The sequence below is a fragment of the Aythya ferina genome (genome assembly GCF_964211825.1).
Source record: "Aythya ferina genome assembly, chromosome: 1".
Classification (NCBI taxonomy): domain Eukaryota; kingdom Metazoa; phylum Chordata; class Aves; order Anseriformes; family Anatidae; genus Aythya; species Aythya ferina.
This window is the reverse complement of record NC_140296.1, coordinates 178,355,262-178,371,425: the sequence shown is the minus strand read 5'-3', so window position 1 is coordinate 178,371,425 and position 16,164 is coordinate 178,355,262. Positions and strand designations below refer to the sequence as shown.

Here is a 16,164-nt window from a genome sequence, read left to right as displayed (position 1 = left end):
ATTGCAGTGGCTCAGTCACAAGACCTCTCATATAAATCACAAATAACAGCAACCACGGTAAAATAATTGTTATTGGACAGCAAATGTTGAACACTCTGTCATGTCTGAGCTCTAAATTCAATTTGGTGGTGTCTCGAGTAGTACTGTCACTGGGCATCAGAAAGAGTTGTTTGGAGACTGGAGGTCATACGAGGATGAGCAGTGCCTCTGGTCTGAGCCCTTACAAGATCACCACATCTTTAATGGGCTTCCCAGACCATTTGTTATCCTACTGTACCATGGAGAAAGATGGACCAGATTCGCAGAGAGTACACTTGGCATCGTCTGCTGTGACCTGTCACCATACCAAGCCGGATTGCTCTCTGCCTCCCTTCTGTGGTTTTAAGGGAGACAGTTCCAGGGATTATGCATCGAATGTGATTTTTTTTGGCAGGACGAATGGGAGCTGGAGAAAAGAAAAATGCCTGCAACGTACAATACAGACGGCCCTTTGGCTGCGCGGTCCTCAGTATTGCAGATTTGCTGGCAGGAGATTCAAAGGATGACCTCGTCTTAAAAGTATACATGTAAGGAATGTGTGTTTTTTTCTTAGAAGTATATTAGGGTAGGTTTACGTCAAAAACAGTGGTTTTAAGTGCAAATGTGAATAAATAGCTGTGGCTCTTTTTTGTTCCAAAAGAGAGTAGTAGCTAATTTCTTTTTTTTTTTTTTTTTTTTCTTTGTCACATTTTAGAAAGTTTGGCTAGTTCTATGTGCTTATAGAATGAAAAACGAAGGTTGCATCCTTTTAGATCTTTGAGTATGTTTCAGCATTTATCACATCCTTGTAAGTGCTTCTGGAGCTCTCTTTTTATGGCAACATGAAGTGCTTTTAAGACTTGTTTAAACACCTTGTGCTGCTTAGGCAGCTAGTGAAAGTACTTTATAACTAGAGAAAAAAGCCGACAGGGTAAGCTATTATGGGATGCGAATAGCAAAAGTGTGAAAGGCAGTTAATGCTGGAGAATAAAAATCAAAAATAGATTTTGAAATGAATGGTTCATTAAATAGTGGATTTTGACAGATAATATTTGGAATAAAGTTAAATTTTCTATTTGTAGCAACACAGTGCATGTAATCTCCTGCTGATCTTGGGTATTATAGTAAGAACCGTTTTGTGGAGTGGTCTATTCTAAGTACACAGACTTGGGACACATCATGCACAAGAGGAAGTTCTGCCTCTCCCAGGGTTAGCATTCAAGTCCTGAAGGCATGGTGGGCTTTCAGGCAGCCTTTCTCTTCTCCTCTGTTCCCCCACTGTGCTGAATTAGAGCTGCTGAAGTTGGTGCTGCAGAAAAGCTATCCAGTACAGCAGTGAAAACGTGTGCTGGTTCTTGTTTAGACGTCCAGGACGTTAAAGTCAAATAAGTGTTTGCTGTTGGATAACAAATTGTTGAATTTTTAAGTTCACTTATTATATTCTATTTTCTAAATTTCACCTGATTGTTCTTAAAAATTAATAAATAAATAAAAAAGATTAAGAAACATGTCTCAGCAGCAGATTTTGTGCAAAGACTAATTCCAGTCTAAACCATGAATAGTGGCAGATTTTTCCTTGTGGAAAAGCAGCTACTTTCTAAATACATACTGAAATGTAATTTGGCCTTTCACTGACTACCTCCTGAAGATCGTGTTTCATTTTAAATAACTTCAAAGTGTACAGCACAGGTACAGAACAGCCCTGAGTTCTGTGTCTCTCCCTGAGTGTCACAAGACAGATATCTGTGTGTTTTGGAGGTGAAGGATGGATCTATATAGATAATGAACTTGGTCATGGTTGAGTTCCTGAGCTTAACAGCTCCTATCTTTCTCGCACACTTTGCCACACAAAGCAGGTATTTCCATGAGGCCTTTCTCAAATGGTAAGAGTGCTCTCACCCTTTTCATTGAGACACGCAGTTTCATGGGGCTTTATTTGCTCCTACTGAGATAATTCTGTGAACAGAAGAGGATTTGTGTGTAGATATGTGGTGAAGCTGGTCTGAAAAACTTGTGGTCCCATTTCATTTTTATAGGTGCAACACAGAGAGTGACTGGTATCAGATCCATGAAAACATCATTAAAAAGCTGAATGCACGTTACAACTTGACAGGCTCTAATGCAGGTGAGTAAATTTCAACTTTTCTTTTCTTTTTTTTCCTTCTTTCATTCTTAGTGTTTTTCAAATCAAATGGCCCTGTTCATGTGTAAGGCTGATAAAACTATTAATCTGCATTGCTTGATGATTTCTGCTTCTGATCTACATTTTTATCATTGTTGAAATGATATATTAAACTTCATAAAAAATTAGCTGGGACCTACAGACCTGCCAGTGCTCTCTGCGTTCCTACTGGCTAACTGAGCAAGATGCAAAGTTGATATTTAAGAACTTAACAGTAGTCCTCCGTAGTCAACTGTGTGTCACAAAGTGTCATCAAAATAAATGCAGTTGGGAGACATAGGAAATGGGAGATGACTGACCTTCGTTATTGTGAGATGGTGTCTTAACCCAAAGGAGATGTTGGAGCTTATTTTGAAAATGTGTATTCAACAATCTTTAGTGGATGACTGAGAAGCACATAGAAAACCTCATGGTATTATCAGGGCTGAGATTGTCTATATGTATGTAACCATTCTGATCTTATAATGTTATAATACAAAGTCTACATACACACATATATTTAAAGTTTAGAATGTAGTGTATCTCATTGGACAATTAATATGCAATTAATATAGTGAAAATACAAGAGCACGTTACTAAGTTTAGTGTTCTTAAGTATAATAACCATATTTATTTGGTTTTGTCATTCTGGTAGTTCATTAGTTTAATTATTAATTAAATATAAACTATAATTATTAATTATAGTTTAATTATTAGTGTAATTATTCAACACCTCTTTCTATGCTGGAGCTTATATAGCAAGTCTTTAGTAATGAATTCAGAAATAAATGCTTTTAATTTCAACTTCCTTAATGTGAATATGATCAAGAGTTTACATTTTGACTTAGTTTCTGCTGAAAGAGTAGGCTCAGTGTTTGTTGACGTAGAAACCAATAGCTTTATTTATTGTTTAAAATGATAATGTTGAATTTAGTCTTTTTTTTCACAATCAGTCTAGAGAAAAAGGTGACCTGAACTATTTAAAAGGTAGCAATTATATATGGATCACATTTTTATTATAAATAATAGCTGTAATAAATGAATATATATGCGGCTATAAAAGAATAATCTGGGAAAATTATTACCAGATGTATATAAATTCCACTATGTAGTGTTTCCTTTTATTTCAAGTTATTTTAAAGTTATGCTATGGTGTTTGATGTTTTCAGGGTTGTTTTTGTAGGCTCTTCTGTTTCTCATGCAACTTTTTTGTTTCCTACGGTGTACACTGAGCTACTTTAAAAATGACTATTTCAGTTATACTTATTTGGCCTAAAATGAAGCATACATGGAATCACAGAAAAATCACATTGTTTGCATGATGGCATACCTTTTGTGTCACATTTGCAAAGCTATGAAACAGTTTGAAAATACATAATTCAGGACTTGTTCAAATTCTTTCTCTGAATATCAAATGAAGATTCAATATGTATGTTAAAGAATAAATGCATTTCAATTTCTAAATAGGTATATTGCTTTTGGCATTAATGCAAATCTCACAGTTTGCAAAAGGTGCCTGTGTATTTATAAACAAGGTTTTCTGTGTAAATGTTGCTATGAAACATTTAACTTGTCCATTTATGTCCTCACTTGAAAAATAAAAAAAAGAAACAGTCGGTAATTTCTGAATAGGCAGCAAAAGTAGTCTCATGTGGCATGCTGTGTGCTTCCAGCTGATTCTTGTGTGCAGTGGGACGATTGAAGCCATAAGGCTGGTGGCACGGCAATGTTAACCACCAGACAGCTGCAGTAACTTGTAGAAACTGCTGTGTACAAGTCTTTCTGTCTTGAAGAATATACAAGTACATGTAGGTCTGTGCATGTAAGCCGTTAGCAATAAAGACAGTTCCCAAATTCAGTCTTTTGCCAGAACTGGTTGACACAATTCTAATGTCAATGAATGGTGAGTAGTAAATCTTCAATTTATATTAGAAATCTAAAATACAAATTTTATATTATCCAAATAAGTGACATTTTACACTCATCCAAGTGTTCCTGAAAATACATTGACAAGAGCTATGGGGCAATGCTATTTTTTATTTTTTTTTTGCTAACATTTCTATTTCATTTAAAGTATTTATTTAAATAGTATTAGTTTCCCTTAAGTATTTGAATGATCATAAATCAGAAAAATGTAATGCTTTGGGGAGCAGACTAGACCTGTCTTTGCTATTTCTCTGTAACATTTTAGCTAAGTCATTTTCCCATTTAAGATTGCATTGGTAACGTAGGCCAAGCTGATGGTTAGCCCTAAGTGTCTTGTGCTTTCAATTTTTAATTCCTTTCAGTAGTTTATAAAATTACCAAACTTAAGTTCAGGCTATGTTTTCATGCTGTCTGTTTATCTCATTTTTTCTCGAAATAAAAATGATTTGAGACTAGAAAAAGGGGGATATTTAGATTAAAACACAGGCCTGAAAGAAAACTTGAAATTCATCAGAGAAACAACCTCTGTGTTGGAGAGGTGCCCTTTTTCTTTCCATGTTTAGAATCAGACTGGTATTTCATTTGCTGCTGATCGTGTGCCTTCTGACCCTTAAACATGGTAGGGGAGTGGTAATTTCACTGTTTTAACAGCAGGATCTGAAATACTCTGGCAAGGGAGAAATCTGGAGTGTGTTGAGATTAAAAATCATCTTTTTAAAAACATTTATGCCCATTTGTACAGCAATACCTGCTTACGCTGTGATATAATCCCTTATCTTATTTCGTTCTCATGAATAAAGAATTCACCACTAAATACCCGCTTGTCCTAGGAGACATTTGATAAATTTGAATACTCTTAATTATACACCTATCAGCATGAAATACATGTGGGACGTGAACTTTTTCCAGGTTACAGGTGCTGGAAACTAAAGCTGGGAAACGCAATACCACTTACATTTTGAAAAAATGCTGTCGGGGAAGGAGACAAAGGGAGTAGCTCATGTAAAGGCTGGAGAGGGAAAGAGGATGTGAGCCGCAGTGTCACTGAGTACTGAGGAACTAAAAATTAAACCATGAAAGATTATTTACATTGCATACATGAAATTTGTTCCTCTGCGACTGCTTAGCTGCCTGAAAAAGCACTGCACAGCTTCAGCAATATGTTCAGATACTTCTGCTGACACCTCATGGAAAATATTGTTGTTACACTGGTTTGTATTTTTTCTCTGCTGTCTTTGTCTGTTATAGTATTGAATGGCTGTTCTGATGACCCACTAGCCTCATTTGCCATTTTGTAGCTCTCAAAAAATGTGAAGAAAGGGAAAATCTTGCATTACAGGAAACAGGTCTTTTTTTTTTTCTCTTAGGAACATTGTAGGTATGAACCAAACATAGGAAAACTTGAATTTTTGGTTTATATCCCACTTGTCCATTTCAAATTATGTTATAAACACTTAAGAAATGAAACACAATCAACACACAACAGCAGAAATTCATCAGACTATTGTTTCTGTTCTGGCCTTGTTCCCTCTTAACATTCTGTCCTGTACAGTTTCTTCCAGCTCAGCAGGTTTTCACACATAGTTTTAGTTTCCTCAGTTGGGTATCTCCCGCTGCTGAAATAGTTTTATCAGTGAATTGACATTATTCTTCAGCAAAAAAAAAAACATCTTCCAATTTTCTGGGGAAAACTGAAACTGACCGCCAAACATTTTGTGTCTTGCATGTAAAGTGCAAATTGTCACGCTATAGCTTTTGTATTTAACATTCAAGCCCATGCCCCCCTAAATGTGCTTTTTTTACTTTAACACATGACAATTCTTACTTCTGCAGAATCCTCCTCTATCTTATTCTCTGCTTGAACTAAAACAGAGGATCGAATAAAGGCAAATGACAGTGCAGAAAGCCGAAAAAGGATCAGGGGACAAATGTTCATTCCTTTTCCTCTTCACAGTGGATGCAGGATTGGTAGGACTCAGTCCCATGGATAAGCTGGCATCATTTGCTAGAGTGGGAACTGGAGTGTGTTTTCTGCTGGAAATTCAGGCAAAACAAACACTGTAGCAGGTAGTGGATCAAATTTCCAGTCACCTCTGGTATTTTCTTGCTGGTGTCAGGAATCAGCTTACTGGAAAACAGCTGGTTGCCTCATATAAGAGATTAAACCATGAATGTAAAGGCCAAGTAATACAGCCTTTGCTGCATTAAAAGCATTGCTATTTCTTATCTTCAGGGTGTATTATGTATAGAGTAAATACTGCTCGATCTAGATGATTTCTTAATTATTAAACAAACCAAGTTTCAGTAATCTCTAAAGTGGAGCTGACTAAAAACCATTTTTACTATAATATATTTCATTAGAATTAAAGACTAGCTATTCTGTTTTTTTATTGCAAAAAACAGTCTGTGGAAAATGAGTAATCCTACATAAAGATCACACCCAGTTACACCAATCTTGCAAGGAAAAAAACACATTTATATTTCTGTATCTGTAGGGCTAAAAATCAGTGAAATGTATACTGCAGATACAGAAAACCGTTCATGGCTTATCTCAAAGCGCCATATCAAATTGTCCTTTATCCCCTTCTTTTCATGCTGTCGGAGGCTGGCATTTCGCTGTTACCTTCATTAAGCAGTTCATTCAGATTCGGGCAATTCCAGTTTATACAGCTGCTATGCTGAGGCTGCAATAAATAAGCAAACAGAACTTCTGTGTGGTTGTTGTCTTCTTATTGTAGCTGTCTGAATTTTAAAATGCAAAAACTGGAGTAAACTGGAAAAATAAAGCAGGTTTAACCTTATGTTTTTTTCTGATGGAAAAGTTTCAAAAAGGAATATGTAATTTCAGAGAAATAAAATATTGCCTATGATGGCACAGTCATAAGTAATGGTGTATTTTAGACAGTGAAGCCTAGACAATGTTCTTGCTCTCACATCAGAGCTTGGGCTTCTGTCAAATGCAATTTTTTTCTGAAGGGTTTGCTGTGTGGGTCATGGTTGCAGACGTAATTCTTTGACTGTGTGTCTGCAGCTATACTCTGGACCTTTCTTGGGACTTCAGTAAATAAATAGTATTGGATGTGGACTGCTTTTCTCTTTAATAAAGCAGACACTAATGCACAAAGTGCCTTGTAAACTGTTATTGATCACATAATAGCTGCTTCATTTGCCCACAGAATTGCTGTGCGTGAGTGAATCTGCCTGTTGATTTTTAAAATGCTTTGAAGTGCATTTTAGGACAAGGGGCAAAAGAACAAGGCCAAATCTGTTTGTCACTCAGTATGGTTTTATACAGAAATAATAGTGAGTGCATTTCTGATTGTACACACACATACAGAGTTGTGGATTTCTTTCTTCTGATTCTTCTATCATGCATAACTTTGTATTCATGCCTACAGTGCTACTTTTTTTTTTTTTTTTTTTTTTTCCCTTAGTTCTTTATACTTTCAAAAGCTGAAACACTACTTATTAAATACAGCACACCGTGGTGGAAAGAATGTCTACTGACTAGAGTAGTCTTTTGAGGCTTGAAGGTGGAGAGTTTTGTCTGCAAAAATCACCTACTTGCAACTGTGAGCAAGTTACACTGCTAAACAGTAACGGTCCTTGCTGTAATCCCTCCTTAAATGCTCAGCATTTTAAAAGAACCTCCTCAAGTGCAAGATCTTCCTGTGGATACCTAAAGGTGTCTTTGATTTCTGCTACTGCTTGAAGTTGAGAATGGGTGGGTGGCTGGGTGCAACCAGGGCACTTGCTCCCTCAGGATACGGGTGGTCTGGATTCAGCTGCCTGAGCATTAGGCTTAAAAAAAAAAAGCTGCAGCTGATTGCTGTGGGTCTTGTGCTTGTGCTGTTTCAAGGAATATATAAATATTCACTGGGTTTACCATAAAAGTTTTTTACTCCAGTGATTGAAACATTCGTCAAAAAAGGAAAGAAAATGTCTTGGTTTAGACTCTGATTTGGAAAAGGATTTTCAGTCTATCTCACATGTCCCAGGTGAGAATGCTAATCACTTGGCTTCTCAGACTTCCCTGCAGCAATTCTTCAGCTTTGTATACAATCAGAAAATATTCATTATACCGTGGGGAGAGTGAAAATGGCTCTAAAACCTGCTGAATAGTGCATGATTTTCATAAGTGAGATCTGTACTCGTGTCATCTTAGCAAATCCTATAGACGAGAGATTTAAACCTCGGTCTTGTGTTATATGTGAATATTCTCCCTAATGAATTATCTTATAAAAGGCATGTTAAAAATTATTTTAAATGTACTTGCAAGTTCTTCTTTCTTACCCCTCCTTTGAAAAGAAAGACTGGATTCTTCTGTTTTCCTCTAAGAGGATCCAAGACATTCGTTTTGGCTCCAGTTTTTACTTTAGGTTCCTGACATTTCCAAGTGTAAGCTCCTGTGTAAATGCCAATTTAGATTCCCTTATAACAAGTCTTAAAAAGCCACGTGTGCCTGATGCAGTAGTTTTGGAGAGATAAGACAAGGACACACGTGCTTTTCACTTGCTACAGCAAAGGAGGTGAAAATCCTTTCAAATCCTGCAGCGATTAAGTTACTGGTATAAGAAATCACGAGCTTATCTAGCTGCTTTGTAGCCTTGGACTCTTGCGTGGACTCCACAAAAATAACAAATGTAATGGGAAGGTCTTTTCCTGTGCCATTATTTTGGAGGTCCGTGATGAATTAGACAAGGGTGAGGTAACCTAATTGCATGTTTACCGAATGCAGCATGGTGGTAGTAATGCCAAAACTGCTCTGTGACTCCACTGAAAACACCAGTAATTACACATTAGCTTTAATTGATGGGAGGGCCTTAAACTGTAGAGGAGACACACTGAAAATGGTGGGATTTCTCTTACCACTTCTGGCTTGAGCATGATTCTTTCCAATTTTTTGATTTTTAACATGGTAGCAGTATTAATTTTTCATCTGTTGCATAGGAGTTGAAATACAGTCGGAATACAGGTCTTGGAAAATCTACATCAATCGTGTATGCCCTCTTATATACAGTTTAGATCATAAAAAGAATAAAATCAGAAATTACTTTATTGTACCCAGTAGTAGGCAGGAACAATAATTTATTTTAGATATAGCAGAGACAAGGTCTGAGTTGGGAGGTTGTTCTTCAGGCAAATCTGGGTTGTGGATTGATTTGTAAAACATGTTCCTAAGCCTGTCAGCCACAAAACTAAATGTCTTTCTTTAAAAGAGGAAGATGCACAGGTAGGTTCTTCAAATTGATGTTTCACTGTCAATAATAAATGCAAACATGTTCCCATGATAGCTGCATAAAAATCTGCAGGCATAGGGTCATCTGAAGTGATGCTGCTTAACAAAAGAAAGATGCTTGGTAAGTTGTCAACTGCCTAATGCCCAGACGAGGACTTGAAGCCCATGTTGTTACCAGATGTTAGCCAAGAATTCCATCATAAGGAAGGATAAGGTGTCATCTGAGGGGAAAGTTACTCATCAAATCATACAGTAAGTTGGGTTGGGAGGGACCTCGGGGGGTCATGTGGTCTGACTCCAGCTCGAAGGAAGAACAGCTTCTGTTTTTGTGGGAACTAGCTGTTTGGAAGAGCAGGAAGGTTGCTCATTCAAAGGCAAATCCCACTACATTGTTACTATTTTAATTCAACAAGACCAAAGTAAGCTTCATAAAGCAACAATTTATTATTTTGGGGAACTATTGTCCCCAAGTATAACATCAGTTGGTACTGAAACTCAGGGTAGCTCAGTGGTCATCTAAGACTTGGTTGGAGAAGGCAAGCCACAAGGCAGACCAGCCCAGGGCATGAGCCCATACGACAAGATGCAAGCTCTGAGACAAATATGGCAGTGGAGGCATTTGGGTAGAAACAGAAGTATGTGCTCTGGGGCATTAAGTCTTCCTTCACCTCTCTCTGCATTCATCAACTTCTTGACAGTCTAATAATGTCTTTTCTCCATGGTTACCATCAAATACCTAGAGATTTAAAAAAAAGCAGGTGGAAAACAATATACTTTGGCTGTTTCATATTTCATCAGAGGTAAGCTTTGGCTTATAAATTACTCGATTCAGAGGGGAAGCCTTTTAGAGTTAGTATATACCTTCCAGTGGTGAAACTGCAGAGGCTCCATCAGGAACATCATTTTTTCACACTTCGTATGGTGAAAAGCTGCAAGAGATCAAGTGTAGCAGGGAATTGGTAGCTCAGCATAATAATTTATAGAATTAATATTTCTGTGAACAGAGCTGTAGTAACATACACACAGTATTTTCTGCATACAAGTAGTGCAGCTCTGTTTACAAGACACTACCCCAGCAGTAGGAGTACAACCTTAGCCCCCTTGGAGCTATTGCAAGGAAACCTTCTTCCTGTGAGTTGATGCAAGTAATATCAGATGGGAAACAACGCGTTCATTCCCTGCTGGGGGCAGCTGCTGGCCACAACGAGAAGGTGTAGGCTCATGGTGGAGAGATTAGTAGAGTAACGGCTAGTGGAAAATGAGGAGGAACGAGGGCAGGACTGGTAGCATGAACCTGACAGAGAAGAAGGAACAGAACAAAGTACATAACTTCTAGGTAACTCCTGAGCATATGATTCATCACGTCAAACTGTGCCCTGCATCTGTGCACAGCTGAGAACAGCAGCTCTCTGGCATTTGTCTGTTCTCTGCAGAGTGCACAGATGTGTCAGCAGTGCTCTGAAATGTTTTCTGGAGCTACACATCACTAGCATTTAAACAGCAAGTGCATTTGTTTAATTACTTTATTTCTGTGACAATTTATTAATCTGCCAGTTTTAATCTTTTGTTAAATTTTGTGACAAGGAGATTATGCGTATTCTATTTTGATGTGTTTAAGAATTAGTTGTCACTGAAGGCTGCTATTTGAAATACATTTAAAATAAGAGCAGCAGCTGTATGTGCTTCACTGTAAGTACACAACGAATTAAAGCATTCTTTTTTGCTCTCAACAAATGCTAAACCGGAACGATTAAATATACACAGAATTTGCACATAAGTTGTTGCTGAAGATCATTTGTCCATGAGAGACAAGCTAGTTTTAGAGCAGGTTTTTAGACGGGCATTTGTAGAACTTTCCTTAATATAAGGAAATATATTTAATGTTTGTAACCTAATGTAGCATGCAGTATGTAGTATTAACTATGGTAGTTTTGGGATATTAATCCATAAAAATGGCAGACTCACAAACCACTCAGAAATAATTTTCTATATTTACATGGCAGTCCAAGTTTGTGTTGTTGTCTGTGAAGGTTCTTGTTTTACCAAAAGGACTTCAAAAGTCAAGTTCAAGATAGTTTTTTGGGGGTAGTCATCCATAAGTGTCATGAGTAGCATGATTTGTATGCTGTGCTGGAAATGAATAATCTAATAAAGTTAAATTCAAACCGTATTCTCAGATGTTGCAAAAAGACTTAGTTATTAGAGAAGAATGAAAAACGTGCTATTCTGCAATGCGGTGACACACAAAAAAAAATAACTTGCTGTTCATCTCAATACTGCAGTTATGCATGTGATTGATCTGGCACACTGAAATTCCCAGATAAGTCTACATAGCGGGTGTAGCTGGCTTGTATTTCCATCTTTGCACTGGGTTATGTCTTATTAGTGAGTTTTTCCTAAGCTGTTTCCAAAAAATTAGTCTGCTAATTACTATTATATAACATTATTGACTTTCTTAACTTTATCTACTGAAAGAATAATATGTCTAAAGACAGCTTCAGATGATAAATTTAATGAACGCTCATGCAAGATTTTATCTCCTCCAAGGGTTATAGTTACAAATTCATTGCTAACATTACCTGGGATTTTATGGTTTTAAAAGTTTTTAACACTTTCTGGAGGTCTCAGTCAAATGTTGTCTGTTACTTAATTTGAAACATGCCATGTACCGAAATTTCTCATGCAGTTGCATGAAAGTTGTTTGTGTGACAGAGCTGCACTTTGTGAAGGAAAAAAACGGGTGTTTTCCTAGAACCTTTTGTATATTATTTGCAATGAAAGCAATATAATACACTGAAAAATGTCAAATTGTTTTGTGCACTGCCTATTCTAACAAAGCTGTGTAAAAGTGTAATTTTAATTTTTTTGAACAAGATGATTTGCTTTTGCAATATAACAATATAATGTGGCAATGGGAATTGGCATGCTATGTGCATTGTTAATAGAAAAAGGGCATTAATGGGCTTACCCAGGTAAGAACTGGAGAAATTATTGCTGAGATATTTGTTGCCTGTATAAGGAGATTAGACTACAATAGTCATTACCCAGTTGCCTGTATAAGGAGATTAGACTAGAACAGTCACTTAGCCTTCTGGTCCTGCAGCCTTCATCTCATGGTGATTCTGGCAAGCAATGCTTGAGGTGCTGTGCTATTCCCTGTAAAGAAATTCCAAGCCAGTTTTCCTGTGATAATATAATTCTATTTGCATTTATGCATTTATTTTCCATGTGAATTTTTTAAAAAAAAAAAAGTGTGAGGGAACAAAAAACCTTCTCTCTTGGTAGCATTTCTGGCAAAATTCTTAGGCACAAGAGTTCATTTAATTTGTGAGCCTCAAGAAAGTTGTGAAAATCTTGCACAGACTTTTTTTCTTTCATTCTTTTTTACTGAGCCAAAAAAAAAAATAATAAATGTAAAGTTGAGGGAAAGATTAAGAGTTTGGAGTTTGCTCATTCAGAATAATCACAATCAAACCTTTAACGAGGCCTGCAGGGATTGAATTTACCTCTTTTTCTCTCTGTTCCCAGACTGTAATTTGTGGGATTTACTGCACAGTTTTTGCTGTAACCAAATTTCACAAGATTTATACAATTATTTTTCCCATATCACAATGAACCAATAAAAGATTTTTTCACCAATTGTAATACAAAAATCTACTGGTTTTATCTTTAGAGTTGTAATTTGGGCATTTTAAATACTATGAGAAATGTGAACACCTGTATGCTTCCAGAATATTAACACCATTAGGCAGCTTTATTTGGACAGATGCCTTATTTTATTACCTTTCTTAAAATACAAACATTTCTGAATAATATTCTGTCTGTTTTGGTTTGATTTGAGGGGAGGGACGGGGGTTGTTTGTTTGTTTTTTTGTTTTCTGTCAGCTTCCTGAGCAGCTGCTAGGCATTTTCTTCTTAATATGATCTAGGATGCTCTGTTGCCAGTAGATAGAAGCTGAATGTAAATGCTTTCCCCTCCTCCAGAAGCTCAAATGCAAATAAGAGATGTGGAAGTATAATGAACAGTTGCCTTTTGTTATAACTAATTGCAGAAATCAATAATGCAGTATAAAAGCTGCCTTAAGCTAAAAATCACGTATCTAACAGAAATACAGGATGCTTATTCAGCAGCTTGTCAATTTTCTGTATTCTCTATTATCTGAATGATAAAAATCATCCATGATGAAATATAGTACAAGTTAGCTGTGAGCAATCTCTAGTGTTTGCAAAAGAAGTAAAAGAAGATTTGTTTCCAGTAGCACATGGAGTTTTGTAGTAATATTTTCAAAACTGGAGTAAATGAAGAATGATAATTAACACAATAGGTTTTAATTATGAGGGAGGTACTTTAAACATGCAGTAAGTAATTGGATTTTTTTCGAAGGGGACAAAACTAGACCGTGTACCTAATTAAGGAAAGTATGCCAGTCATTTAGAGACTGGATCATCATTTTTATTTTCATATTTTAGCTTCAAATGTTCTAGAAATAGAAAACGTATAGTAATGAGGTTTTGGAGAGATTCTAGGTCTCATAAGTGCTTCAATGATTGTATCAGCCACTGTCAGATGCCACCTGTGGTGGCATTTTACAGTTTTATATTTTGCTTTGTACATGTACAGCTGTTCCAGCTCAATTTTTATTTATATATTTATATTTTTTTGAAGCTGAACTCATTAGAGTTGGCTGATAATTTTATAGTCTAATGAAGGAACTTACATGAGAAAAAACTGGTATTGAGTTTCATCATCAGAGTGGTATTAATTGAAACTAAAGGATACTAATTTTGTCATATGACAGAAAAAGCATTCATGTTTTCTTAAAAGAAAAATTAATGAATTATCTTTCTATTTCCTTATACAAAAAGAGTATCTCTATTATTTTCATTGCATTCCTTTTCTTTGAGTATCTTCTCCATCTCCCTCAGATTGGCTACAGACCAAATTGGAAGCCTGTTCCACCTTGACTCTGTCTCATTACTGTCTGGTGATGAAACCTTCCTTTCTCAGAGCAGCAATCTTATCTCCCCCCTTCCCTCCTTCTCCCTAGAGATGGCTATAATCTCTTGCAAATTGAGTTCAGTGGCTTTCTAGCCATTACAGAGATACATAAAATTCTGCTTATATTTTTAGTGATGAAGGTGATTTCTTTCACCTAGTCGGTGCCTCCTCATTGCACTTTGTTTTGCAGTGTGTCTGAGCGAGTTCCTCTTCACTTCAATTGAATGTGCAGGCAGTGTTATAAAAATCTGAATGGCTCTGTGGTGTGTCTGCCTAATTTAAATGATCTTAGTTAATTCAATTTGATAGCCTCGTAATTTGATTTATAATAAGGATACAAACTTGTAAAGTGTCCCTCGTAAAATGTGAATTATTCTGTCTTTGCAAATACCTCTTTCTCATGACTTGTATTTCAGATAAATGCTTCCTTGGTCACGGTGAGGGTCTAGTTTCTTTGTCAAGTGGTATTTTTGAAGACCATAAATATGGAATTGATATTGCATATAGCTGGCTACAGGTTTTGTGTTTAGCTATCAGCACAGTCCTCAGGACCTCTCTGGCTTTGGCTGGCTGGACTTGTCTTGGCCTGCCTGCAGATTTGTTTTGACTTGTAACAGCATTTATCTAATGACAAAACAATAAATTACATCTACTTTATTTTAGCTCTTACTTAGCTTTGTTCAGTTTTACAGTGCAACACACATTGATATGAATGCTTTGTGCTTTGTATCTAATAGATAGTTACAAGATGTAGCTACTGTATGTAGAATTGGCTATATGTAATCCCACAGACTGAATTGGAACACTGCTCTAGTTTGTTAGTAACAGGTAATAAATTTCATTAATCTCCCTTTGCTGAGTCTGTTTTGCCTATGACGATAATTGCTGAGTGATCTCCCTGTCCTTATCTCAACCTTGAGTCCTTTTCACTCTATTTTCTCCCTCTTTTCCTTTGAGGAGGGGGTGTGAGAGAGTGGTTGTGGTGGAGCTCAGCTGCCCAGCAAGGTAAAACCACCACAGACATAAGCAGGCCACCAAGAGTTTGTTTTCTGGTCTACACTGATGGCAATTGTCCCTACTCCCTAGAAGTTTTTAAGTGGTTAATCACAGAACAAATTACCATTACCAAGATAATTAATGTCCATTATTAAATTTAGTCCTTAAACTAGAATAGACTTAACATTTTTCCTTGTAATATTTGCTTATGCACTGATTTGGAGATGTGTAGGTGAGCTCTATTTCATGTTAAGAGAATTGAAGTCTGGTTAGAGCATCATATTCTCTGGAGTTGCCAAAATTATAAAATATAAGAGTAGATAAGAGGAAGAACATAAAAGGTGTTATGCTAATTAAACCTCTGATGTCTTCCAGGAAGTAGGCTGAACTAGTAGTACTTAGGACAGATCTTTCAGGTTATGATTTAAGAATCATCAGACTTCAAGTAAATTCATTCAATTAAACAGTTACATGCTCATAGGGGAAATTTCTTCCAAAGCCCAAAGGACCATTGACCTTGTTGTTCAGTTTGTTATTTACTTAAACTTAATCTGAAGTTAATCAGAGTTGTCTTTGTTTCTCCAGTTGTTCAGTGTATATGAAAAGTTTCCTCTTATCTTCCCCTTGATCTTTTGATACATAATATGCTGTAGTAATGCTGAAGGTCAAGGCAGATTAATCTCTGCAAACTCTATCATCCTGACACTCGTCTTGGTGATTATATTTGAAATAACCAAAAAGTATGCCTGTTGTTTTTGACAATTTCAGCAGTGATGAAGTATTGTGTTTGCAATTTGTTTTGTATACTGCAGATATAATAGGTGA

At 36.5% G+C, this 16,164-nt stretch overlaps 1 protein-coding gene across 5 annotated transcripts in view; it reads left to right on the top strand.

Moving 5' to 3' along the window:
* The window catches only part of DOCK4 (dedicator of cytokinesis 4), a 250,160-nt gene that overhangs the window by 121,684 nt on the left and 112,312 nt on the right, over nucleotides 1–16,164 (top strand). For all 5 annotated transcript variants that reach the window (XM_084534619.1, XM_084534618.1, XM_084534617.1 and 2 more), the window contains exons 11-12: nucleotides 434–566; nucleotides 2,055–2,143. In XM_084534619.1, the coding sequence (XP_084390745.1) occupies nucleotides 434–566; nucleotides 2,055–2,143 (222 nt within the window). The remainder of the gene's footprint in view (nucleotides 1–433; nucleotides 567–2,054; nucleotides 2,144–16,164) is intronic.